A 25,483-nucleotide genomic window follows, 5' to 3' on the forward strand; every position below is an offset into this window, starting at 1 on the left:
AGTATAACTGTATTTTTAGTATTTAGTCTTCTGATGCAATTAATTAGAAATATGTATTAGCTAATATTCAAGTGGAAAGCGTTAAAGTATTAATACTTAATTAACTTGGATTAGAACAATAAAGATTTGTTAATTTCATAATATTTAACTCTATACTACTGTGTAAGAATAATTAGGATGAACTGAAATGATAGAGACAATTAAAATGTTATTTTATTATTCGTTTAAGGAGGGAGGGGAGAGGAAGAGAGAGAATCTTAAGCAGGCTCCACAACCAGCATGAAGCCCAACTCTGTGGGCTTGATCTCACAACCCTGAGATCGTGACCTCAGCCGAAATCAGAGTCTGACCCTTAACCAACTGAGCCACCCTGGTGCCCCTAAAATTTTAAATCGTATTTCATAAACCCCAAAGTATGCCATTTCTCTACCATTTTATTTAGTACTTAAGAATAATAAAGAGGTTCCAGGAGTAGTTTACTCTAAGTTTCAGAAAAGTATTTTGACCTAAACTCTTTTGTTGGTATTCTTTTTTCTCCCCTCACCCCAAGATTTTAGTATATTAGAGAGAGAGAGAGAGAGAGAACACAAGCAGGGGGAGTGGGAGAGGGAGAAGCAGCCCGATGAGGGGCTCAATCTCAGGACCCTGAGATCATGACCTGATCCAAAGGTAGACACTTAACGACTGAGACACCCAGGCGCCCCTGATGGTGTTCTTTTTTTGTCTCTTCCCTAAAGGTTCTTGAGTGTTGCCTGACTTTCCCAAAGACCCTTCTGATCATGAAGAGGAAACCTGTTGGCAAGAGACTGAAGACAGTGAAAAGTATTTTTGCCGATGAGTTCACGCTCAAGACACCGTGTTCTAAGCTGTAGAAGCTTCATAGGAAGAAATAAACACTGTGACTGACTGACTTCATGTGCACAAAAACTAAAAAGGGGTCATCACCTCTACTGTGATTAAAACAAAAAAGCCTATAGCATGAGGTTTATAAAAAGACATAAGGAAAAATATTCATGGCACTAAGGACTATAAATCAATGAGTGGTTTACCTATGGAAAACCAGTGAATCATATTTTGTAGTTGAAGTAAAATGAATATTAGAATGAGATTTATCTTTTAAAATGCAGTACCCCAAGTTCTGGGAGAATAAACAAAGTTTTTAAACTGCTTTCTATTTTTTTCACATCATAAAACCTCTTTCCCACAGATAGCTAGTTATGCAATATCTGACATAAATGTTCAGAAGGATTCATATATGCAAGGAGCCAAGGATATTGTTGAGAAAAGCTCTGAAAAAAATTATTTAAGTTCAAACCACATAAACATATATTTACTGAATGCCTATTATCTGCAAGGTATTACATACTAAAAGCTATAGAGACCACAGATTCAACAAAAAAACAGACATATCTAAAACTCTGAACTTCAATTATACACTTACATAATAAATAGGATATTACAAATTAGCATCCAAAAATTATCAAATTAAGATAGCGAATGCAAGAGAAGCTCTTATGATGGAGGCATTAACTCAGTCTTATAGCAACTATGAAATCTTTTAGGGACAAAAAGACATATGGGTGAACAGAAACCTATATATTTTACCTAATACACCTCAAAAAGACATTAATTGAAGTTAGGAATCTTCTTTACTATTGAGATTATGACATATTACTTACCAGGTCCTGAGACCCCGTGCACATAACCAAACGTGCTTTCTTTATCTTCATCAAGTATTTTGGGTAGCTTGGAGAAATCCATCATGTTAATTTACCTATGGTTAAAAAAAAAAAAAAAAAGTTATAACCACAAACCCTAAAGCAAAAGAATTGACATAAGTAGTCAACTCTAAACTATTACCACTTCTTTAGAGTAAAATATAAAATTCTAAAATAGTTAAAAGTACCTCATTCCTGAATGGTCTACAGTTATTAAAATTCAAAATTACATATTCTTATGCAATGTATCCCATAGAAAATACCAAGGAACATAATAAACCATGTGAAGTCTTTCCAATGGTTTATCCAGCCCTACATCCTGTCCTCCCTACCATTACCATTCTAACCACCTCTCCAGCTATTCTTCTCCATAATCATTCTGCATACACATACTGAACTCTTTGTCAATTCTCAAAGACACGTTCATTCTGCCCCAGGATCTTTGTACTTGTCCCCATGCCTGGAGTACTCTTCTCCTAGATAGCCACCCCCATCTCTCTTTCATGTCTTTGCTTAATGTCCCCTTCTCTGAGGTGCTTCTCTGGCCATTTATATTGCAACACACCTCTCTTCTTTCCTGCTTTACTTTCACCATCTGACAAATTAAATCTTACCATGAATGTATTTTAATGTATTACCTGTCTTTATAACTTTTCTGACAAACTATATCTTACAATAAAAAATTTTTAATGTATTATCTTTATTTTTTTTCTGAAAGCAATTTCCCTTTTCCTTCCTCTTTTTTTTAAAAGCAGATCACAGAACAGTTTAAGAAATTCAGTTCAACTTCTTTACTTTGTAGGTGTGCAATCTCAAAAACCCAAAGAATGAACTGTTCAAGAACAAACAGAAAACTGATTGCAGATCCCAAAGCATAAAGTTTATTTTTGATTGCTGGTATAACTTAATAATTACTGTCAATTTAATAAGGGAGATAAAATACATGTACATATAAAAAGCTCATAATGCCCCAAACAACCATAAAGGGTAAAAGATCAATAAATATTTGAGTACCAAATAATACACACTTATTTACTAAAATTACAAAGATTAGAATGTTTAGGGAAGAATTCTTGAAGGTCAGACAGAATTAGCACAAACTAAGAAAAGGAGGACAGCAAAGGCATTCCAAGTGGGGTAAATAACAAGAACAAAACAACAGAAATAAATTTCTTTTAAGATTTTATTTATTTATTTGACAGAGATCACAAGTAGGCAGAGAGGCAGGTAGAGAGAGAGGAGGAAGCAGGCTCCCCGCTGAGCGGAGAGCCCAATGCAGGGCTCCATCCCAGGACCATGGGATCATGACCTGAGCTGAAGGCAAAGGCTTTAACCCAATGAGCCACCCAGGTGCCCCAAGAATGGAAATAAAATTTGCAGGAACAGTTAACAGACCAGTTTGACTGGAATAAAAGGTTTATATTACAGTAGAAGTGAAAAATAAGGATGCAAAGGTAGAGATTAATATGCGGGTCTTGAAATGAATGCCAAGTGGACTTTAGCCTATATACAATAGGAAACAACCAAGTGGGAACTGTTATGAGAAGGATGATGTTTAATTCAACTAACAGATTACAGTAGGGGAAGGAATGCAGGCAAGATGAGAAGCTGAAAAGCTCTGGAAAGTTATGGCTTGAGTGTCAATGGAATTCAATTTATTAAATGTTTATTGAGCTCCTATTTGAAAAGGCACGGTGTTAAACTTAGGGAATAAGGACTATGAATAAAAGGAGCTTTCACTGGCTTTAAACAAATGTACTATAAAGCAAAATGACTTTAGTGTTCAAAATCACAACACACTGGGCATTGGTAGTATAGTGGTGAGCACAGCTGCCTTCCAAAATGACCACACACTGGAAGCAGAGAAGAAATTGATTCAGATGTGGGAAATGTACAAACCAATATGGATGAGGTAAGGGGAACAGATAGGTGAAAATAAGTTTAGTCCAGATAGAAAAAATACAGAACAGAAAAAGCAAAAACAAACCTGAGATTGGGGATTAATTCAGGCAGGGTTGAGTAGTGTTTTGGTCTTTCTGGAGCCACTGAAGGATCACTAGGGAACCACATACTCCATGGGGCACAATTTGTAATCCATTAACCAAGATAGTGAAGAACTGGGGAGGAGAGTGTAACAATGAAGTCGTTAACAGTGGAGTTCTGGCTTGATACACTCTTCAGAAGGGAAATGCTGGATAAAGTTAATAAGGAAATGCTGGATAAAGTTAATAAAGAAGAACCAACTGATTAAAGAAACAAGTATGAGTGAAAACAAAGATGAAAACCACATGGAGAACCAGGAGACTGTTTCTCCATGTGGTTTCTCTAACAGTCAAGAAAAGTATCAAGAACTTAAAGATGACATTGGTGATAAGGTAGAGACTATCAAGGCTGGTTATTTATTGATAAACGGTAGGGTATACTTATGCCCACTGGAAATAATGGAATTGAATTAGAAAGAAAAAAATAAACCAGATAACCATAGTCCAAGTGTCACAATAAGAGAGATAAAGATTTTTGTGTTCTCAGTAGGAAAATTAAATTGGAAGAAGGGAGGGAGGAAGAGGAGGAAGGAAGTAAAGAAAAGGGGAATCTGGTTTACTAGGATTTTCCAGCTTCCTCAAGATGCAGAAGGGCCTATTAAGTTAGCAGCTAAGGAACTGCAAAAGACTGGAATACAAAAAGAACAAATTTTTCTGGAGACCACTTAGATAATAAGAAAAAAAACCAAAGTTTAAAGACAGACTTTTTTTTTTTTTGAAGATTTTGAGAGAGAGAGATCACAAGTAGGCAGAGAGGCAGACAGAAAGAGAGGGAGAAGCAGGCTCCCTGCTGAGCAGAGGGCCTGATTTCAGCTGGATCCCAGGACCCTGAGATCATGACCTGAGCCAAAGGTAGAGGCTTATTAACCCGCTGAGCCACCCAGGTGCCCTAGAGACAGACTTGTATTTGGGAAATGTGCTAGACAAGTCTTCAAAGAAGTAGTGAACAAACAAATGAGGTCTAATTTTAATCTTCAGAAAAAAATTTTCAGAGTCAGAAGACAACGTGACAATCACAGTCTAACTTTTCCTCAAATACGGTATTTCCTACATAGCATGCATGATACATGGTCACCTGCCTATCAAGTGGAAAGAGCATGAAATTTTGAGTCAGCCTACTTTGGAGACCCTGGTTCTACCAGTGATATGCTGCAGGAGGATCTGGACAAATCAAAATCTCTTTGTACCTTCATTTGAAAAGTAGGAATAATGCTAATATCTATGCCACAGTTGTGGCTGAATTATAACTGTGAATGTTCCTTGTGAAATATAAAACGCTTTTAAGAATTTCATCAGTAATACCACTATTTAAGCAAGGCTTCAATGTTGAAAAAGCAATTCTTTTTTTTAAATCTCCTCTTAGTGCCTTATATCCCACAAAAATCTACTTCCCCATTGCTTCTACCCTCTGGCCCTATTTCTTCCAACTGCTATAGCCACAAAGAGGATGTCCATCTTCCAAGGAAATTCTCTGTAGTGCCTTTAACTTTCAAAAATTTTTTCAGATCTCTCCCAAGACTACTCTTTTCTGGAGGATTTCATAATATCAAAGTTTGTTTTATTTATTTATTTTTGAAGATTTTATTTATTTGAGAGAGACAGTACATGAATGTGGGGAAGGGGAGTGGTGAGTAGTAGGAGAGGGACAAGCAGACTGGGCTTGGAGTCCAATCCCATGACCCAACCTGGAAGATCATAACATGAGCCAAAATCAAGAGTCAGAGGCTCAACCAACTGAGCTACCCAGGTGTCCCTCAATGTTTCTTCTAAAGGGGAGCAAATAAAATAAAAAACAGTATTCTAAACATTATACAAGTGAGAACTGATGAGTACCATTTCATTTGTCCTGTTCTTTTTATTGAAACAGAGACTAAGGCTTTGAGTCAGACAGAACTGAGTTGAATTTACAAATTATATCCTCAGGCAAATCAAATTCTTTCAAACTTTTGAACCTCAGTTTCATCTGTAAAATCTAATGAGGTTGTTGCATGGGACCAAAAGTAAGCCTAACAGAAAAGTAATAGTGATGACTACTAACTGTATTCTGTTATTACAAGCTAATCTTGGCTAGTATCTAAAAGGCACCTAGTATATTTCTACCTTCTTGCTACCTGAACCAATCTAGTCCCTTGGCTAGTTTTTTTCTTAGCTATTAAGTGTATTTAACCATAACTTTATCTGTTAAAACTAAACAGATTTTTAAGCATCAAGGATGTGCCAGGTGCTGTGTATTACAGAATGAAAATATAAAATATAAGGGAGTAGTAAGACACAATCTCTCCCCCATGGAATTCCTGGCGTGGTGGGATATAAAGGCAAATATGTAGTAACAACAAGTGACACATGTGCTCCTTTAGGAGCTGTCAGGCTGATTTGGAAGAGCATAAAGCAAAGGCATCAAACCTGGACTTGGGCAGGACAGGAATGACTTAGAAAAGAGTAAGCAGAATCTTGAAGGATGAACAAGAAGACATTTAGTAGAGCTTCCTCACAGATGATCAAATCTTCCTCACAGATGATTCAAATGAAGGTATTCTGGAGAAAGTTCATGAGGCAATACAGGTATCTGTTCTCATTTTTAAAAATAAGTATTTATATACATTCCCTTTAAAACAACAGTGAGAACCTCCAAATGTATGAGCAATGATTAGCGGAAATCAAAGGGCTTATTCATGATTCAGCTACCTTGTGGGTTTATCACGCAGCTGACTAATCCTAGCCACCATGGAAACTAATCATTCTGTAGTTTTTAACTGTATTATTTTTAGGCATGTATTATTTATGCCAAAGACAGCAGACATTAGAAATAGTGGTATCAAACTAGTAAGAGAATTAAGAGCCTAAATAATAATTCTATAAATTTAGATATGCATTCACCAGATCCACAAACTTGCATTCATCTGGTTAATATTCTTACACAGCAAATCAAGATGATTTTATTTTTTAAAGTCAATGTTAAGAGGAGAAATACCTGATAATGATTATGCATAACTTAAGCTTTTTCTATTCCACTGTATTACAGGCAGAGAAATGGTTGCAAATACATCCCCAAACCAGCTCTTAATCTATCTCTCAGGACAGAATAAGAAAGTCATGAAAACATGAGTTTTCAAAATATAAAATACAGGCATTCCCTGGACTTTTGTCCATTTCTGATACTTTAACACAGTTAAATTTTAATCTCGGCTCCAGCAACTCAGACGTTTCCGCTTGCTGTGCTCCTGCCTGAAAAGTGTTTCCTCACTCCCATGAATAATCCCCCTGGTCCCACTGTCATCCTCAATGCTCTTACCCTGCTTTTCTTCATACCACTTACAATTAACTACCTGAAAGAATATAATTTTTCTTTTTAACTCACTTTTTTATTACGTGGGTCACTCCCTACAGTGCAAGTTTCACGAGGGCAAAGAAAACAGTGCCTCGGCAAAGAAAATAAGCACTCAGTGAAGAGTTACTTAATAACTTCATACCCACTAATGCCATTGCTATTTTATAAATGAAAAGCCCAAGGAATGGAGACTTAAGTAACTTTGCCCAAGTTCACAAAATTGGCAAGCTTTACAGGTGGGATTTGAACCTCAGCAGTCTGACTCCAATGCCCAGGCTTATTAAGACCCTGCACTCTCTGCCTCAATTAACTAGGCTGATTTCTACAGTTTGCTTCTAAACAATCCTCTGTGGCAGGAAGGACAATAGTCTCTGCCTCCAGGCAACAGTGTTATCAAATGAGACAGGGAGATGAAGCATCCAGATTCCCCTTCAAGAAAGGACAGGGAGTGTCGCCAGTGGATAGCCAGTAGCTATCACTCCTTCAGGGTTGGCCTCAGATGCAGAGAGCTGCCTGGCCCACAATCACAGCCTTTGCTGGCCACCTGCACTTGGTGATCGAGCACACTGGAGGTATAAAAATCCAGCCATGTCAACCGGATGTGGAATACTCTCATAAGACTCACTCCAGATCTCGCCACAGGGTCAGCTAAGAACTTTTCCAGGCTTGAACGGCATTTCAACTTCTCTGCCCAATTCGGCATCTGCCCTCTTTGTTTCACATGTGTTGATCCCTAATGAACATCTTAAACAACTCTTTCTTGGCATCTGATTCCAGAGAACCCCAAGTGCTCAAATAATGAATAAAGTGAATAATTACTCCCTGTTAAACTAAAACTGAGACTCACACTTGAACCACAATGATCTTTGGCCTGTTTTCTTAGTTATCCTGTAACTAGTTATTCTGCAAAGGAGGAAAGAAATACAAAAGTGGCTTTAGAGGGGCACCTGGGTGGCTCAGTGAGTTAAAGCCTCTGCCTTCGACTCAGGTCATGATCTCAGGGTCCTGGGATGGAGTCCGGCATCGGGCTCTCTGCTCAGTGGGGAGCCTGCTTCCTCCTCTCTCTCTGTCTGCCTCCCTGCCTACTTGTGATCTCTGTCTGTCAAATAAATAAATAAACAAAATCTTTTTTTAAAAAAAAAAAAAGTGGCTTTAGAAAGTTAGGGCAATTAGGACAATACTTGGGCTAAGTCAAGCAACTGACATAGAGGTCAGGTCCCCATACAACCAAAGCCTTAGTTTCTTCCAGGAACTTGCTTTTGTCTTCAACATAAAACTCAGAACCCATCATCAGTAGCTCTAGGAACAGAGTCCCAATTAAGAGTTTATTTAACTCCTAAAGTACTTTCTCTGACAGAGTTGGAAAATAAGTTTTCCAGGTCTGAAAGTTTTTGGATCTAACTTATACACTTTGAGAAACTTCCATGAACTGGTCCAAGGTAATGAGCTTTTTTGAACATTAAATTTTCAATTCCCACAGCACTACGGGTTCCCATTGTACTTCTAAAGCTTTTTCACCAAAGCACCCCAATACGAGATAAACAAGTAAACAGTGAATAAATACCCCTCTATTTTCTCCCAATCTTCCTGACAGAGAACAGGATGTTATACCAGTCTACTGTAAGCTGGTAAATTTCTTTTTTTTAGAAAGAGAGAGAATGCATGTGGTTGAGTGAGCAGGAGGCAGGGGAGGAGTGCAGAGAGAGGGAAAGAGAGAATCTTAAGCAGGCTCCATATTCAGCACTGAGCCCAATGCAGAGCTCTATCTTAAGACCCTGAGATCATGACCTGAACAAAATCAAGAGTTGGGCCCTTAACCAACTGAGACACCCAGGCAACCCCAGGAAAATTTCTTTGTATGCTCTTGTATATTCTCTTAATCTAAGCAAACTTTGTACTCCATTATATACAATATCTGTTTTATAAGATAAATCTGAAATTGCTTCCTTCCCACAGCAAACAAAATAAAAATTATTCATTAGATAGACTTATATTGACTTAATCACTGAATAGGGCTAAGCATTTGGCAGTTTGATATATATGGTCATACAACATAATATTTTGTATCCATTAATCACCCCTTTATTGTTATCTATGAAAATAGTGAAAATAAAAATAGTCCAAACTAAAATCTTTTGTTTCACTACTTAATGCTTTTTCACATAGAGGCATCCCACAACATCTTAACTTGAAATAAGCAAATTATATTGCAAGTTACAGTACACTGAAAATTAATCCTATCTCAAATTTCCATAATATCCAAGATAACATGATTTCATGCTACATTAGGTTTTGTATGTTATTTAATAACTCCTTCCTATTACAACATACACCTATTCTTGTTGCTTCCCATCATTTAAAAAAAAAAAGCACGATACCTACTTTAAAAACAATTGCTTACTTTAAAATAATGTGGCATATATAGTTGTACTCATAGAGAAATCAACTTAATGATTACATAAAAATTTTGCCTTTATGTGCTTGATTCCTACTTCGAGGATAAAAAGTAAATGTAACTTACAACCAAGATTCCTATAGTCATAGACTGTAGGGTTTTCCACCATATTTATAAAGAGTTAAAAACAAAACAAAATCCTGCTGTGTAAGGGTAAAAATTCCAAGCATAGGCAACCATCTGATCTATGAGTCATCACTCCCTCCACCTTGCAGAACACTGCAGTGACAAATCACGACATCGGAGGCCCAGTTCTGTTTCTTTCATTTCACAAGGTCCTCTCTAAATTGCTACTGGTTAATACACTGTATAGTAATTTCGTCATTCCAGAAAGAAGAGGGTCTGCTGGGGGAAAGTATGAGGTGTTATGTAAGAGCTACATACCAAGATTCCAGGACAATATTATTTACATATAAAATCCTGGGGCACTTCATACTTCATTTTGTACACAGTTTACCTTCTTAGAAAAAGGTATCATAAATCTGTTTGACATTCTTATAGTTAGTCAAAAAGTTATAAAATACGTAGAATTCCAGCTAATAACATTACCTTGTATTCTAGTACAGTACCACATCATTTTGTGAAACACATTCCTATTCATTTTATTTAATCTACCCACCCAGCAACTCCATTAGAAAAGTTTATGTAGCAGATGACTATGCTTAGCTAGTTTCTATTTTTATCTTGCCAACAAAACCCTAAGTTGGCTCCAATTTTGGTAAGCCATCAAGGTAATTCTAGTTTCTTTGAGAATAACTGGTTTGGAAATGAGCATATAATGATGTTCTGACCAATAAAGGAAAGGCAAAGTCTGTTGGAAAGCCTGTGGAAATAATCTCCTTGCTTTTTAAAAAGATACAGGCCATGAGAAACACTTTTTTCCCCTTGGGATGTGTTCATCTGCATGGGATGTGAACCCAACTTGGGACCTCATGGGGAGCTAATCTAAGCAGACAGGCCACTTCGCATCTGGGTCCTTGTTGCTTTTACTGGTCTACTAAATTAACCAATCTAAGAAGAAAGGAAAGAGTTTCAAGAATAAACACTTTTAGGGCACCTGGGTGGCTCAGCCATTAAGCGGCTGCCCTCGGCTCAGGTCATGATCCCAGAGTCCTGGGATCAAGGCCCACATCGGGCTCCCCTGCTTGCGGGAAGCCTGCTTCTTCCTCCCCCATTCCCTCTGCTTGTGTTCTGTGTCTCTCTGTCAAATAAATAAATAAAATCTTAAAAAAAAAAAAAAAGAAATAGTAACTATAAAAGTTAGGTGAACGCTTAAGTGGGGAACGGAATTCAAACTATCAGCTACATATGCTTTAGATTTATTGACAGTCTTGCCCACAATTTTTACAGTATTTCTAGAAATAAGCAATTAAGATTCCTTTTACTTCAAATTTTTATAAATAAAATCGTACTATAGTATGGAATAACCCAAAGTTTTAGCTAAGAACCCCAAATACTTGATTTACTGTGTAAGTTCTATGGTATATGAATTTATAGGCTAGAAGCCTATGATCAATGATAAACCATTATATGAATATACTTGTGTATCCCTGCTTTCAGGGAGCATGTTTATTATTTTCTGGCCCCTCCTCCCACACAGCACAGTGCCTTGCACAGCAGTAACTTGATAAAAATGTCTGAAAATGAAAATAGATAATATCAACTACTATTCATTACGCACATATTACACTTTAGGCATTATATTAAAAAATGGGCACATATCATTTAACACTTAACAGTCTTATGACATTGGTGGTGTTTGATTAGGTGACAGGTTTTGAGACTTAAGCCACCTTCTTGAGACAACAGAGCTATACAGTGGTGAAGCCCAGGTTTACTCTTGTTTTAACGCGTAGGCATTTTACCATAAATAATTCAAAACACCTTATTTCAGCCAACAGCTCTATTACTTTTTCTTTTTTAAAGTCAAGGGTGCCTGTTTTTCATTAGTAACTGAATCTATATTAAAATTACAAAGGTTGGGGCACCTTGGGTGGCTCAGGTCATGATCCCAGGGTCCTGGGATGGAGCCCTGCATCAGCCTCCTTGCTCGGTGGGAAGCCTGTTTCTCCCTCTCCCACTCCTCCTGCTTATTGTGTTCCCTCTCTCACTGTGTCTCTCCGTGTCAAATAAATAAACAAAATCTTTAAAAAAAAAATTACAAAGGTTAATATGCAGGTAAAGGGAGATGAAAAAAAGGTGAGAGATCATTCACAAACTAAAGAATAAGAACAACAACCAGGAATTGACTGCTCCTAAAATACCCATCTCCTAAAAAAATTGAGATTCTTAAAAAAAAAAAAGAAAGAAAGAAAGACAGACTTATCTATTTATCTGACGGACAGGGGGGCGGTTTAGGGAAGGGTGGAGGGAGAGAACTCCTCACAGAGCATAGCATGTAGCCGGACGCAGGGCTTGACCCCACCATCCTGAGACCATGACCTGAGCCAGAATCAACAGTTGGATGCTTAACCAAATGAGACACCCAAGTATCACCTAAAACTAAAATTCTCAAAGAACAGTGCAAATGCCATATTTTATTAGTGCCTAGCTTTATAATACAAACCTAACCAATTTATTATAATAGGAAGGAAGGAGGGAAAGAAAGAAGGAAGGAGGGAAGTAAGGAGAAAGGAAGGAAGGATGGACAGACAGTCAATGAAGTACAAAATGAATGGGCATATCTAAGTGGAAAATAAATATCTTTGGAGCAAATAAGAATATTAATGAAAACGGACCGAATTCTGTTACTGGTTTTGCTTCTGGTTTTTTGTTTTTTTTTTTAAGATTTTATTTATTTGAGAGAGAGAGAGAGAGCATGTAAGGGGTGAGGGGTGGAGGGAGAAGCCGGCTCCCTGATGAGCAGAGGGCCTGATGTGGGACTCGATCCTGGGACTCCAAGATCATGACCTGAGCCGAAGGCAGTTGCCACCCAGGTGCCCTCTGTTACTGTTAATAACAGGGAACAGTAGTGGAAACTTGCTGGTTAATAGACTGTCATAAATTTGGAACAATGAAGCTACATAAATAGTACCCAAGCAAGAAATTCCTCTTATTTTTCTTACTTCTTGGATAAAACTTAAACTGGAGTGTAAAAAAGTTCTAGTGAAGCTAATATTACTATCCCATTAGACTTTTTGTGACTTTTTAGAACATTTTCTCGATTTCAGGTTGAAAAAAATTGTATCCCTGAAGAAAGTCTCTTGATTAATTTCCTAACTTACCTATGATGTAAAAAGCCAAGAGAGCCAAATGATATAAATAATAAAGAAAAAAAGCATGTATTACATAATTTTTAAAGTTTATTTTCAAAAGCAATATGCTTACAATTTTAAAAATACTCAAAAGTCTCCTCACTTAAATGTTGACCTATTTCCTCACAATTTTTGACATTCTTGTAATCAATACTGTAATATATTCTCACCTATTGTGAGAATTCTCACATGAGTATTATCTTAAACTGTGTAGTATTTGATTAAAGGAATGCCATAGCTTACCTAACAATTCTCCTTGCTGGGTAATGAGACAGCTTCCCACTTTTTGATTTTTATTTTTTACACTTTGCTAGTGTATTTTTATTTATTTTAACTTACTAACTAGGGGAGCCAAGGTAAGGCAACAAACTAAGGATCCATAAGGATACTCTTTATGCTGATGTCTCATAAGAGCAGTTCTTACAAACACACACACACACAAACACACCCCTACCTGGATGTAATACCGTATTTCATCTAATCTAAGATACCATCAACTGTAACATACTCTTCAATTATACTCCAGAAATTTTAGGACATTAATTTCACAGTTGTTAAAATGTCGGGGCGGGGGATGTATTTCTTAGAAATAATAATACACAGTATTAGAACTGAATACAGTATAATATTTATACAGAAGGTCAGACTTGTCAACTGTCATTAGAATCAAGACTAAGAAATAGAAAACAGATTTCTAAACTGCTTAAGATGACTGTCTTTATGTTTCTACAGTTTCAAGAGACCTTCGTATAATCTTGACTCAATTTATGCACATTAAAAAATATTACCTAATATTTTAGATCACTGCAGATTTAAAGTAACAAAATACTAAATTATTAGAGGGCTACACTCCAAGAATAAATAAAGTAGATAATGAAAGAGACTATATGAATTATAGGTAATTCATAAGAATTACCTATAACCATCAAGGAAACCGTTTGATTATAAATTGTACCTCTGGGAATCTATTTAACATGCAGATAAGGATTTATTTACATATGTGTTTAACAATACAAAAATTAAAAACTTGAAAGATCTTTAAGATCTAATAACAAAATGAAGTATTAATTTATTTGAAATCCTACAGTCTTCCCCTAACCCTCAGGGTATTTAATAATAATAATGAAATTTCTTGTGTTAAACAGCCTGCAAGTCCAAGTTCACAGTACCAAGCACTGTCCTCAGCAAATTCTCTTCTTAGAGGACCCTTAACCTTCATGGCCTCTGAGCACCGCAAAAGTTGTGTAGCTTTTGTACAGGTTGTTTCAGGTAAACTGCAGCTGAAGTGACCATGCCAATTAAAAAAAATGTCAGCGGTCATTATCCCCTTTAAAAGTAATCAACCTAGAAATTTTTCAACCACTGCTCAAAACACTAAGAAACTTCTCCTGAAAACTGCCCATGATTACTATGTCACTCTTTTCAACTGTTAATTAAGGAGAAACTTTCTGGAATGTTTTCCCAGTAAACATATCCCAAACAGCCAATCTGGCCAAATACAAGTAATACACATATCTGAGAACAATGTACATAGGAGAGTCAGCACCAACAGTGTTGCAGTGAAAATGCTATTACACTTGTATTATAAAGTGTTATTTATGTATTCAAATGATCTGTCTTGTCACTTATTTCATGGATGGAATAGAAGAGATAAAAGGTTTATAAAGTGTACAAAGACACATTAGCCTAATGTTAAAAGAAACATCACCATAAACAGGTTCTCCTTTAACTCAGGAATTCATAAAATCTCTGCAATGAAAATATGACCTAAAGGACAAAGTGTGCACAGAGGTGGGAAAGAATGGTGCCTAGTATAGGTGAGAAAACATTTCACAACATGGACTTAAAGGTATGACTTTAGTCAAAAGTTCACCAACATTTCCAATTCAGAGGGCAAGAAGTTGCATTTCTAATGGTTTGCCGAGTAGTCCATGATTAATAACAACCAGGGTTTATTTATTTAACTAAAGTAGCTGTGGGGAGAGAAGGATTTAATTACAGATAGAGGTTTTCAATAGTATGATGTGCTAAGGAATTTACTTCCAGTTCCTCTGGGTATGTGTTCAGTCTTCAATATTGCTCCTTTGTCATACTTGCTACTACTGTAAGTAAAAATCTGTGAACAGAGTTGTTCAATGTCTGTCTCCACTGCCAGACTGCAAATGTTAGGGAAACAGGGGCTAGACCTGTCTCATTCGCTGAGTACCCCAATTACATAGTAAAGCACCCTGACACACAGTAGACAATTACTAAATAGTGAATACTGGCAAAGGTTATGTGGGAAATAAGCATGCTCATTCACTGAGTGAAAACTGATACAACTCTGAAGTGCACTAAATACACATCTTGACCTAATGCCTAATGGCCAAGATAAAAATAAAAATAAAAATAAAAATAAAAATAAAAAACAACAGTATTTAGGTGAGGCCAAAGGAAAACCAAATACCATCATCATAGAATGATCTTCTAATATAAAACCTTTTGTTAGAAACTGAAAATCCTGAAATCTTAATGGTTATTTTGCCTATTATGAATGTCAAAAAAACAAATCATTCTACAAAGAATACATAAAATATTGTTCTGCCTGGTATGATGATTTTAAATTCTACAAACATTTATATAGCTCAATATGGCTATATAAACAGATATAAGTGGACAACTGACTTGACAAAAGTGCAAAGGCAATTCAGTGGAGAAAGTCTTTTAATAAGTGGTAGAACAAGTCTATATGCAAATACAAAAAAAAGGTACTTCAATCCATACCCTGTAGCATATACAAAAATAAACTAAAAATGAATGGTAGACCTAAATGTAAAACCTAAAAACCATAAACTTCCTTTGTGATCTTGGACTAGGTAGATTTATTAGATAAAATACTCAAAACACAATCCATAAAAGAACAACTGATATATTATACTTCATGAAAATCACAAGCTTTTGCTCTTCAAAATACTGTTAGAACAAAAAGCCAAGTTCCAGACTGGGCAAAAATATTTGCAAAGCGTAAATGTAATAAAGGACATATCTAGAATATACTTTAAAGTTCCCAAAACTGGGTATAAAAAAACACAGTTAATATGACAAGCAAAGTATTTGAAAAATATTTCAGGGGCGCCTGGGTGGCTTAGTGCGTTAAAGCCGCTGCCTTTGGCTCAGGTCAAGGTCTCAGGGTCCTGGGATCGAGTCCCACATCAGGCTCTCTGCTCGGCAGGCAGCCTGCTTCCCCTCTCTCTCTCTCTGCCTGCCTCTCTGCCTACCTGTGATCTCTGTCTGTCAAATAAATAAATAAAATCTTAAAAAAAAAAACTTAAAAAAAAAAAGAAAAATATTTCACTAAGGAAAATATATGGATGGTAAATAACTACATGAAAGATGCTTAACATCATTAAGAGGCACATTAAAAGCAAAATAAAATGCTACTCCATACCTAATAGAATAGCTAAAATTTAAAAAAAAATAGAAAATGTTGGTAAGGATATAGAACTAGAACTATCATAAACTGGTGGCAGGAATGTAAAATGATACAAGCATTTTAGAAAACAACTTGGCAGTTTCTGAAAAAGCTAAACATACACCTACATAGGATCCAGCCATACTCCTTGGTATTTATCCTTAAGAAATGAAAGCTTATGGGACACCTGGCTGGCTCAGTCGGTAAAGCATGACTTGTGATCTTGCGGTTTTTAGTTTGAGCCCCACACTGGGTATAGAGATTACTTAAAAATAAGATTAAAAAAAAAACAACAACAATTTAAAAAAGAAATGAAAGCTTATGTGCAAAGACGTTCATATGGATGTTTATAGCAGCTTTATTTATAACAGCCAAAAGGTGGAAAGACAACCCTAATATCTATCAATGGATAAACAGATAAACAAATCTTGGTATAGTTATACAATGAAATAATACTCAGCAATGAAAAAAATGAAACACTGAAATGCTTAACAACCTGGAAGGATTCCAAATAATTATGCTAACTAAAAGGCAGACACAGAAAAAGAAAAAAAAAGGTTCTATTTAATTAAATTCTAGAAAACGCTAACTAACCTACAATGACAGAAAAAAGATCAATGGTTGCTTAGAAATGCGTAGTGGGGAGATACAGAAGTAAGGGATTACAAGGAAGAATGAGAAAAAACCTTTTGGAGGTAATGACATGTTCACTATATTGCTTGCAGTGATGGTTTCACAGGTGTATACATGTATCAAAACATCAAACACTTTAAATATGTGCAAGTATGTCAATTATACCTCAGTAAAACTATTTTTTCCAAAAGCACAAAGCACTAGCAATATGACTTCTACAGGTTATAAACACTTACACAGTATATACTACATTCATTTTGTCAATTAATAGTTGTAAAAGAAAACGTGGCTTATGAAACTCAGAAGAGAATCTTAACCTCAGGAGCATCACAGGAGGAATTGGCAAAAACAGCCTAAAAGGTTTTTGTCTGTTTAGAATGAATTTATGTGGCTCCCGATAAGGCTGTATGAGTATACTTCAATATCCTCAAATTCAGCAAATCCTGGGAATACTTAACAGCTCAGGAGTACCAAACTCAGATATGCCTTTAAAGTACTTAATTATCTATGTTTTCAGAACAGGACTTAATGGCAATATCTTGGATGAGGATTTCGGAAAAATCTTAACCTTATCTCAAATGAATTTCTGAAATATGAGGTATAGAAAGGTTTGTCTTCCAAGTCACAGGCAAAGCTCTGATATTTTGGACATCAAAGTTGCTATGGTTCAATGACTCATTTAGAGGATAAAAGTAGAGGAAGAGTTATTGTCTATTGTTTTATACTGCTCTAGTTAGAAGTAGAAATAGTTCACAATAAAGAATTGATAGTCTGTTTATCTCTGCCTCATTACAGGTATTTCCCCCACCCTCCCTATCCAACAGTATCTTCGGGTGAGGATGAGATCATATTTAAAACACACACCCATGGCAGAACAATAGCAAGTACTGTAAATCTGCATTCAAGTACTGTAGGCACATTTGAGCACTGTAGGTACCTGAGCAGATTCTGTATTTTAAGTGTCTGTTTAGGATCACATTAAAGAATTTGGTGTCAATCAGCCTGCTTTTTTGAATTAAAGATAATTTTTTGCCTTTCTTGAAACAAATGAGACAGAGGACACTGAGCAGAAGTATATTTGAAACAATTTGCGGATGCTATTACTCAGCTGAATAAAACCCCCCACTGCCCAATTCTGTGCTACCTAAGACCAGGACTTACAGGTAATCGAAAACCCATTTTTCACAAGAAAATACATAATTATTTGTACATTTAGCTATGTACAAATGGTCTTATTAATTGGCAATCTGATTTCCTATTTATTTATTTGAAAGCACTTACATAATTGTTTTGGTACATACATTTCAATGCATAAATCACATAAGCAATACTTCAAATCATAATGAGAATACTTACCATTATTTGAAAGTACCAAGAAGTCCAAATGTTCTACTTTGTTCTTATACTGACATTGTTACACCAAGTAGATATGATAGCTAGCCTATGTGATCACAAGATGGTAGATCACTCATAATTCAGGGATGCTAGAAATGTTCAAGGCATTTCACTACTCAGGTTCCCAAAGACTCAAGCTAAATGATTTGGCAGATTTCAGCATGAGATTGAGGACAAATCTGTACTTTTGTGCATTGCTAAATTCTAGAGTGATTTAGCCATTTCCACCAAATGTCAAAAGGTACAGATCCTTTGATCCAGTTCTTCTATTTCCAGGAATTTCCTTAATGTGTACAAAATGTCCTGTTATCAAAATATAATAGTCTGTTTCTTATATCAAAAGTTTGAAAATGTCCATTACTATGGAGACTAGTTAAATAACTTGTCATAGTATAAGCAGCTGTAATACTCAGCAGTATTAAGATAAACTCTGCAAAGAGATGCCCTGGATTCAAATCCTGAGTTGTATTATGAGCTGTGTGACACTGCTGGACATTTAACCACCCCATGCCCAATTTGCTTCATTTATTAAATGGGGATAAATACAGCACCTATTTCATAAGGTGTCTGTGAGGCTTCCATGAATGAATACAACTAAAACATTACAAAAAAGTGCCTGGATCAGTAGTGAACACTCAATAAATGTTACATATGATGATGATGACACATTAGTACAACTGAATACTAGACTATTATTTAAAAGAATGATGTCGCCTCAACTGTACAAATGTAAAAGGATCTCCAAGATAACATTGCTAAGTGAAAAATGTAATGTCCAGAACAATGTGAAAAGGTACTACCTTTGAGGTGGGGGGGGGGGGGGGAAGGATTGGGAGAGGAGAAAACACACACCTATAAGTACATAATTTTTACTGTATTTGTACATGTATTATCCATTCAACCTGATTAAAAATATTACTGAATGATTCAGCAAGTGCTAAAACGATTAAGCCAAGTAATAAAATTACTGTATATACCTAACTGAACAAAGAGCATAGTAACTAAACAATAATGACAAATATTTATATAGATCTTATTATGTGTCAATAGATTTAATCACTTTCCTTATATAATTCATTTAATCCTCACAACACTTACTTTTACTATCTGTATTTTAAAGCTGAGAAAAATGCAGACAGATAAAAACAACTTCCTCCCAAGTCACATTGCTACGAAGTAGTAGAGCCAGGATGTGACCCAGTCGGTTGGTGCTCATACCCTTAACCTCCTTGCTATGTTGCCTCTCAACGCTACTTGAAAATTATTGGCTATTTACATATATCCCAATTATTTTCAAAAAGAAATCTGTATGTGTTGCAATAAAGAACATATATACCATCAAGTTAGTAATACTGGTAATGAAAAGAGGAAAACAAAAAAGATGAACATGAGAAACAAATACAGATGTTTACAGATGTTTTAAACATGCAACAAATCCAACTCTAAAGCATCTGCCATTTTTTTTTTAAAGATTTGTGTGTGTGTGTGTGTGTGTGTGTGTGTGTGTGTGTCAGGAAGAGAGCACAAGCAAGGGGAACAGAAGAGGGAGAGGCTGAGGCAGATTCCCCACTGAGAAGGGAGCCTGATGTGGAGTTTGATCCCTGGACCCTGGGATCATGACCTGAGCTGAAGGCAGATGCTTAATCAACTGAGCCACCCAGGTACCCTGCCATTTTCTATTAGAGCCTTGAACGATGTATTAACTTCAGCCTCTTATAAGGACTGAAGTAAAGTATTAAATAATTGTCAATACTTTTAATTTTGCCTCTTTAAAGACATTCTTATTTGAGGGGCACCTGGCCTGGCTCAGTGGGTACAGCATTTAACTCTTAATCTCAGAGTTACGAGTTCAAGCCCACATTGGACATACAGCTTACTTTAAAAAAAGAAAGAAAGGAAAAAAGACATTCTTACTTAAAGCTTTCCTAAGGAGAGTTACTCATTGTATCTGTTTTTTTTTTAATTATTAACTAAAACCCAAATGTAGACTTTTCCTTATTCTGATTTTGTCATGTGATTAAGTCAGGGGATACACCCCATATTTGTGCAATATTCTCTATCTCCCAGGCATAAAGAGTTTCTGGAAAACTTAATATCGACACCAAAAATAAAAGGTACATTTGCAACCCAATCTGGTAATGCCTAGCATTTCCCTGCACGTTTTTTTTTTTTTTTTAAGATTTTATTTATTTATTTGACACAGAGAGAGAGATCACTAGTAAGCAGAGAAGCAGGCAGAGAGAGAGGGGGAAGCAGGCTCCCTGACGAGCAAAAAGCCCGATGTGGGTCTTGATCCTGGGACCCTGAGATCATGACCTGAGCTGAAGGCAGAGGCTTAACCCACTGAGCCACCCAGGTGCCCCTAAGTCCTATTTTTTAATAACTTCAAAAATATTCCAGGACATGCCTGTGCCATGATTTATATAATGGTACTCCTGACAGACATTCCCTGTGTTCCCAGGTTTTTGCTACTATAAAACATTGCTGCAATCAACATTCACATAAATGCTTGACTGTCTTTCTTTTTTCTTTTTTAAAAGATTGTATTTATTTGAGAGAGAGAGTGAGAGAGCACATGAGCAGGAGGAAGGGCAGAGGAAGAGGGAGAAGCAGGCTCCCCATTGAGCAGTGAGCCTGACAAAGGGCTCAACTCCAGGAACCCAAGATCATGACCTGAACCCAAGGCTGACACTTAACTGACTGATCCATTCAGGCACCTGTCTTCATTTCTAAGAAAAAGTTGCCACGGAGTGGGACTGCTGGATGGAAGAATATATATTTTCAGTATTAACAGATACTAATTTTACTAAAAACACTGTTAACAATCCACATCTCCACTAGCATCCTGTGAGCAAGTCTTCTACCTCAGATCCCTACTAGCAGTAGGTTTACCACTTAATTTTGCCGGTCAGAAAAGACTATTTCATTGTCAGCATATCGATTGCTAGTGAAGTTTTATGTCTTTTTTTCACATTTGTTGAATAGATTTCTACCAAGTTCTGGTCACATGTTTATCTATGTTTCTATTGTATGGACTTTTACTTAATATGTAATAGTTCTTACAAATGTTAACTCTTTAACTGTTATACATACTTCAAACACTTTTTTTCGAATTTGCTTTTTGTTGTTTATCTTTGCCATTGAAAGTTACTACATCTAGAATGTATGTACAATGAAAATTCAGGGGATTAATATTTTAAATATTTTATTGTTTACATTTAAGCTTTTAATCCCTCTGAAATTATTTTGTGCCTGTGCTGCAAAGCAACAGCTCCACTTTATTTTCCTCTAGGCAGACAAGTTGTGTCAGTTACTTTTACTATATATGTGCCATTTTCTCCCACTGGATTGAAACAGAGCTTTGTCATGTATTAAAATTCCCTTATATGCAGGAATTTACTTCGGCTTTTAAAATTTTGCTGTGCTTATATATGCCTAAAAATATATCTGCACTGATAAAATTAAGTAGTTTATTTAGTTATCTGGATAAACTGAAACATTTTCACTTAAGATATTCAGATAATTAAGATGAAATCCTTATTTAAATGCCTTAATTCTCCATATCAAATTTTTAAAAAATTTGCTGCCCAAAGCAATGACTATTGATTGTAGAAATTCACATGCACAAAAGGAAGAGTAATAAATTCTAAATCTTTCTTTAATCTCCTAGTCTAGAGATAATAACTTATTTTGATGCATTTCCTTCCAATTTTCCAATCTGTATATATAATCACCACTATATAGTTTTTATCATGCTCTTCCTTCAATTTTACAAATATTTTCCAAATTAATTAGTCTTCTCCATTCTACTTTTAAATAAACACTCCTTTTTTAAAAACTAAAGAAATAACTAAAACAAAATATGAAGTCTGGTGGTTTTTCATTGCTCAAACACATCTAGAGCTCTTCTGTATCATACCAAGCATTATCCATTTTATTTTCAACAAAGTATGCTTAACTGCTTTTCAGAAAAGAAACAAAACATGACATGTTATAGGTATAATTTTAAAAAAGATTTATCACCAAAAGAACAAGTTTTTATAGAGAGCATTAAGAGTCGAAACTGAAAATTTTTTGATACCATAAAAGTAGCCAGGTTAATCTGAAAATACCTATGAATACCAATTTTTATTTTTTAATTTTTTAAATAAATTTTTAAAATAAATTTTATTTATTTATTTGACAGAGAGAGACAGAGAGAGAGGGAACATGAGCAGGGGAAGTAGAGAGAGAGAAGTAGGCTTCCTGCTGAGCAGGGAGCTCTATTTGGGGCTCAATCCCAGGACCCTGGGATCATGACCTAAGCCGAAGGCAGACAGATGCTTAACAACTGTGCAGCTCAGGTACCCTGAATACTAATTTTTAAGAAAGTCTAATTATGGTTATAAAATTTATTAAACAGAGCTAACAACAAACAAATATAAAGGGGAGTTTTAAATAAGTTAGTCATAGATAATTTTATCACAGTAGTTAGCTAATTTTAAAAGTAGCTTTGATAGTTTCAAGTAAAAAGAAGAACCTATACTGGGAATATATACACCCATTCCAGCTCTCTTTATAAACACATACTCAAAAAATGTATTTACTATATATACAATATGTATATACTATATGCATAAAAGAAAACACTTATAGGAACCAGAGTCACTTTCATTTCACAATAGGAAAAAAAAAAGAATTTTACAACTTTTAAAGTCTCTACAGAAGGAAATTAAAGAAATTAAATGGAAAACACTTACCACAATTTATTTCACCAAAATATAGAGGTTAACATTAAATTCAATAATCTCTAGATAAAATTTTTCCTTAGAACAAATGAGTAATAAATTTTTCAGGATTAAGGTGAAACATAAACTCATGATAACTATTTTTCAATTATTATCTAATTTACTGGTATTTTTCCAGTATAAAACCATTAATCTTTGTGAATCATGAATTTAGAAGAATTTTTTTACTCTAGTTCATGTCCCTGTTATATTCTCTACATACCCCTACTTCATCTGAGGACAAAAATGAAATATAAAGACATGTAAAATAAAAGGTAAAATTTTTAAACATAAGCATAAATTCAAAAGTCCCTTCTCTATAGCGCTGTACAATTTTAATGTATTTCTATAATGCAGTGTAGAGATAAAAATTTAGGAAAAGAAGAAATACCTCCTTAAATTGATTCCACATATTAATAATCATGAGCTTTGGAAAATCTATATAAAAACATGAAGTCACTGAAGTTGCCAAAATAATGGGACTCATGTTGATATTTCTCAGTTTCTATTGATAAATCCGTTTTAGAATCTTTGCTGTAAATACATTTTTCTAGTCCTCTATTTTTTGGTAATAGCCTCATTTCAAATTATATTCATTTCTCTTCATCCCAAACTTGCTCAATTTTAAAGGATGCCTTAAGTGTCCTTTAAAAATTCAGTATATAGAAGGCGCCTGCGTAGCTCCATTGGTTAAGTGGCTGCCTTTAGCTCAGGTCATGATCCCAGGACACTGGGATGGAGCCCCACATTCCCCTCCCTGCTCAGCGAGGTGCCTGCTTTTGCCCCTCCTCCCTGCTCATGCCTGCTCATGTGCACGTACCGGCAGTGCTTTCTGTCTTAAATAAATAACATCTTAAAAAAAAAAAAGTTCAGTATATAAAACCAAACCAGGTAAGAGTACAGTTAACAAAAATTTACAAAGCATGTACTAGGCTCCCTGTATTCATGATCTAATTCAATAGCACCTATGGGATAAACTTAAATATGAGAAAATTTAAGCTTAGATTAAATAAATTGTCCAAGATCATACAGCCTAAATAAGTGGTAGGGCCAGAACCTGAACCCAGGTCGGTATGACTGGGAAGTCTACATTCATGAAGTCTACACTATCTTGCTTTACATTTAAATACCAGTTAGTTTTTGGGATGCCTGGGTGGCTCAGTCGTTGAGTACTTGCCTTCAGCTCAGGTCATGATCCCAGGGTCCTGGGATCCAGTCCCACATCAGGCTTCCTGCTCAGCAGGAAGCCTTCTTCTCCCCCTATTCCACTCCCCCTGTTTGCGTTCCCTCTCTGTCTCTCTCACTCTCTGTCAAATAAACAAATAAAATCTTAAAATAAAATAAATACCACTTAGTTTTTAAAATACTTTCATATAAAGGCAACCCTCCTACGCTGTTAGTGGGAATGCAAACTGGTGCAACCACTCTGGAAAACAGCATGGAGGTTCCTCAAAAAGTTGAAAATAGATGGGGCGCCTGGGTGGCTCAGTGGGTTAAGCCACTGCCTTCAGTTCAGGTCATGATCTCAGGGTCCTGGGATCGAGTCCCGCATCGGGCTCTCTGCTCAGCAGGGAGCCTGCTTCCTTCTCTCTCTCTCTCTCTCTCTGCCTGCCTCTCAGTGTACTTGTAATTTCTCTCTGTCAAATAAATAAATAAAATATTTAAAAAAAAAAAAAAAAGAAAAAGAAAAAAAAAAAAGAAAATAGAGCTACCCTACGACCCAGCAATTGAGAATCTGGGTATTTACCCTAAAGATACAAACATAGTGATCCAAAGGGGCACGTGCACTTGAATGTTTATAGCAGCAATGTCCACAACAGCCAAACTATGGAAAGAACCTAGATGTCCATCAACAGATGAATGGATAAAGAGATGGTGTATATATACACAATGGAATACTATGCAGCAGAATATGAAATCTTGTCATTTGCAATGACGTGGATTGAACTAGATATGCTTAGCATATAGTATTATGTACTATAGTATTATGCTTAGCAAAATAAATCAATCAGAGAAAGACAACTATCATATGATATCCCTGATATGAGGAAGTGGAGATGTGACATAGGGGTTCTGGAGGGTAGGAAAAGAATAAATGAAACAAGATGGGATCGGGAGGGAGACAAACCATAAGAGATTCTTAAACTCACAAAACAAACTGAGGGTTGCTGGGGGAGGGGGTTAGGGAGAAGGTGGTGGGTTATGGACATTGGGGAGGGTATGTGCTATGGTGAGTGCTGTGAAGTGTGTAAACCTGGTGATTCACAGACCTGTACCCCTGCGGCTAATAAGACATTATATATTTACAAAAAAATAAAAAAATATATTAAAAAAATACTGTCATATAGATTATGTAGGGTTTCTCTCACTTGAACTCACAATACCCTCAAGAGGAGGTATTAAATTAGTATCAAATCCTAAGCCTCCACTCTCAACTTTAC

The 25,483-nt window shown here is 35.9% G+C and overlaps 1 protein-coding gene across 4 annotated transcripts in view; it reads right to left on the minus strand.

Moving 5' to 3' along the window:
* Positions 1 to 25,483, minus strand: part of ATP6V1A (ATPase H+ transporting V1 subunit A) — a 61,318-nt gene that overhangs the window by 32,406 nt on the left and 3,429 nt on the right. For 3 of the 4 annotated variants that reach the window (XM_059391948.1, XM_059391946.1, XM_059391947.1), the window contains one exon: positions 1,680 to 1,774. In XM_059391948.1, coding sequence (XP_059247931.1) covers positions 1,680 to 1,764 — 85 coding nt within the window. In that variant the 5' untranslated portion in view covers positions 1,765 to 1,774. Of the gene's footprint in view, positions 1 to 1,679; positions 1,775 to 3,705; positions 3,800 to 25,483 lie in introns of those variants that run through there. The other variant, XM_059391949.1, reaches the window with a different exon arrangement.

The sequence above is a fragment of the Mustela nigripes genome, chromosome 2, assembly GCF_022355385.1.
Source record: "Mustela nigripes isolate SB6536 chromosome 2, MUSNIG.SB6536, whole genome shotgun sequence".
Lineage (NCBI taxonomy): Eukaryota > Metazoa > Chordata > Mammalia > Carnivora > Mustelidae > Mustela > Mustela nigripes.